The 2607-nt window shown below is 52.8% G+C and overlaps 1 protein-coding gene across 1 annotated transcript; it reads right to left on the reverse strand.

Moving 5' to 3' along the window:
* Positions 1–482: 482 nt before the first annotated feature.
* Positions 483–2371, reverse strand: CHST2 (carbohydrate sulfotransferase 2). Its single transcript, XM_035133883.2, has one exon. The coding sequence runs from the start codon at positions 2343–2345 to the stop codon at positions 1020–1022; it is 1326 nt and encodes a 441-aa protein (XP_034989774.1). The 5' UTR covers positions 2346–2371; the 3' UTR covers positions 483–1019.
* Positions 2372–2607: the final 236 nt, after the last annotated feature.

Here is a 2607-nt window from a genome sequence, read left to right on the forward strand (position 1 = left end):
CATTGCAGCGTGATTTGAGCTTTCTACAAAGAAATGGCCTCTTGTGTCACTGCTTCCTTTGGACACTTATCTAATGATGCCATGACAGAAATATCTATAAAAAGCTGTTTTCATTTCACAACTGAAATAGGTATCATTGTAAACTATGTACATACAGCAACCTCCAAACTTCAAGGCAAATACAAATACTGCCAGATTGGCAAAAGGCTGTAATGTTATTGCTATGGAAGTGGAAAACTACTTCAGTTCTACTTTTGTTTCTCAACCCGGGAGTATTTACTTAAAACTTCCTGCAAATATGTCTATCTGCCACTAAAACCTTCACCTGCACAGAGTCTGTTACGGGTACTTTTTAACATCCCTAACTTTCGTAGGGATGGTTGCATTGTAAAACACACAGCCACACGCAATCCACTTTCCAACTGCTATCTCAACAAAACGCAAGCAATATTTCTGTAGCAATGCCCTGTAGTTTCAAAATGAGCAGAAATCGATATGTGCAACCTCCCAAACAGTTAAGTCATTGTAAAATCAGCATCTTTTATTGATTTCTTTATTAATATCACATTTAAACATTTATACAAAAGTCCAGTCCTCTGAATTCTGTTTTACTGAGTATTCCCCCGCCTTACCTTCCTCCTTGCCGCCCCAACCCTCCCCCCACAAAAAAAACAATGCTTCAGCAATTGTGCAAGTCCTTCATGATCACCATCACAACAAGAAGTATGTATGTAAAGGTTCTGGTACATACTGAATCACGTGCCTTGCACACTTTGGGAGAGAAAAGACTGAAGTGTGTGTGTGTGTGTGTTTTAAATTATTGACAGCCCAGCAATGGAGAAACATGAATGTGTGTTATCAATAGTCCCTGGAGGATTGTAATGGTCTTCTTCAATGATATGTCCTCACAAAAGAGCCACGTTTTGCTTGCTCTTTGTCTCTCAGGTAAATATAATTCTCAGCAAAGTTGTAACCTGCTCTCCAATCCAACCCCTTTCTGCAGAAGGCGTGCAGCCCATTTACAACCTTGGCTTCCTGAGCAAGGTTTTGCTGAGGTCCTTTACTTCTTCTGGTCCATTGACTCTCTCATAGCCTAGAATGGCCATGGGCTGGTGGCAATACTCCTCAACTTGCTTGATCTGCAGAAAGCTTAGTGCTGTCCTCCAGGCATTCACTGCCTGGCTAGCATTCCTGGCAGAAACCACAAAGGGCTTGGACGAGTACCCAGGCCCACTGGTCATGTTGAGAGCAAACTTCTCCATCTCCGGGCTCACCGCCAGGTTGATAAACCCGTACACCTGCCGCAAAGTCTTGATGGGGTCCACTACCAGGTCCTCATAGCGGACAGCCATGTAGTTACCCTTCAGCCAGTCGGGCGGGCGCAACGCAGTTTGCAAGGTCTTGGCCATGCTCCCGCAGATCACCTCCATGGCCCCTAAGGCGTGGTAGTCGGAGCCACCTCCCCCTTCCTTCTTGCTGTTCAGCTTGTGGCCAGCATCCAGGAAGGGCATGCGATGGATCCGGGGGTCCCTACTCCTCACCACCTGCAGGCTCTCACGGATCAGCCCGTGACGGGACTTGATCCTGGAGCTGGCCACTGCGCGGGGGTCCCGGACCAAGTGGATGACTTTGAGAGCCAAGGAAGGGTCTTGCATGAGCGGCGCCAGCACTCCGATATCGAAGACCCGCACACCCTTGATAACCAGAGTGTGATACTTGAGGCACTCTTCCTGGAGGAGGTGCAGCTGCTGTGGAGGGCACTTCTTGCACAGCTTGTCGTCCACCATGCCCACCACTTCCTTGCGGTAGGCTGGGCAGAGCGGCGAGGAGCAGATCACTTTGTTGGTGGCCGCCCCGAAAATGCCCAGCGTGGTGAGGTTCTTCCCCGCCCCAGCCGTGCTGTAGAGCTGGAAAACGGAGAGGTCGCAGCGGTACAGGGAACTCAGCATGTCCCGTGCCGCGCCTTGCAGGGACACGGCGTCGCCCGGGTACAGCTTCTGCCACACGTGCCACACCGGCTCGTAGAGGAAGAAGACCTCTGGGTTCTGGTTGAAGAGCTCCCCGAAAAAGGAGGACCCTGACCGCCACGTGGTGAAGATGTAGACCAGCTGCCGCTTGCGGGCGAGGGGCACGGGGGGCCCGTAGAGGGCCCGAGTGTCTGACCGCGACTGGTAGGTGTAATAAGGCAGCTGCTGAGGGTAGGGGGTGCGGCGGGCAGGTGAGGGCTCGCTGCACTGCTGAGGCCCCTTGTGCCACTTATAGTCCAGCAAGTTGAGCATCGTCAGGAGCAGGAGGAGCACATAGCCCAGGCACAGCACCAGCGCCTTCCTGCGGAACACCTTCATGCCGGAGGCGGTTTGGAGCCAGGGCGGGGAAACCAGCCCTGCCAACTGTTGCACATCACAGGCAGGCGCTTGGGCCAAGGTGGGTCTGGACACCCAGGGGCTTTCTCCCGGGCAGAGAGGGCATGTCCCCGTCTCTCAGGGAAGCTGGCTGTCCTTGGGGGCAGCCCCTCGCCGCTGCCGTTCTCCTGGGTGCCCACTGCACTCTGCTGGGCATGGGGCAGCTCCCCAAGGCTCTGTGGAAGCAGAAGCCGCTGTTTCCTTG

The sequence above is a fragment of the Zootoca vivipara genome, chromosome 5 (genome assembly GCF_963506605.1).
Source record: "Zootoca vivipara chromosome 5, rZooViv1.1, whole genome shotgun sequence".
Lineage (NCBI taxonomy): Eukaryota > Metazoa > Chordata > Lepidosauria > Squamata > Lacertidae > Zootoca > Zootoca vivipara.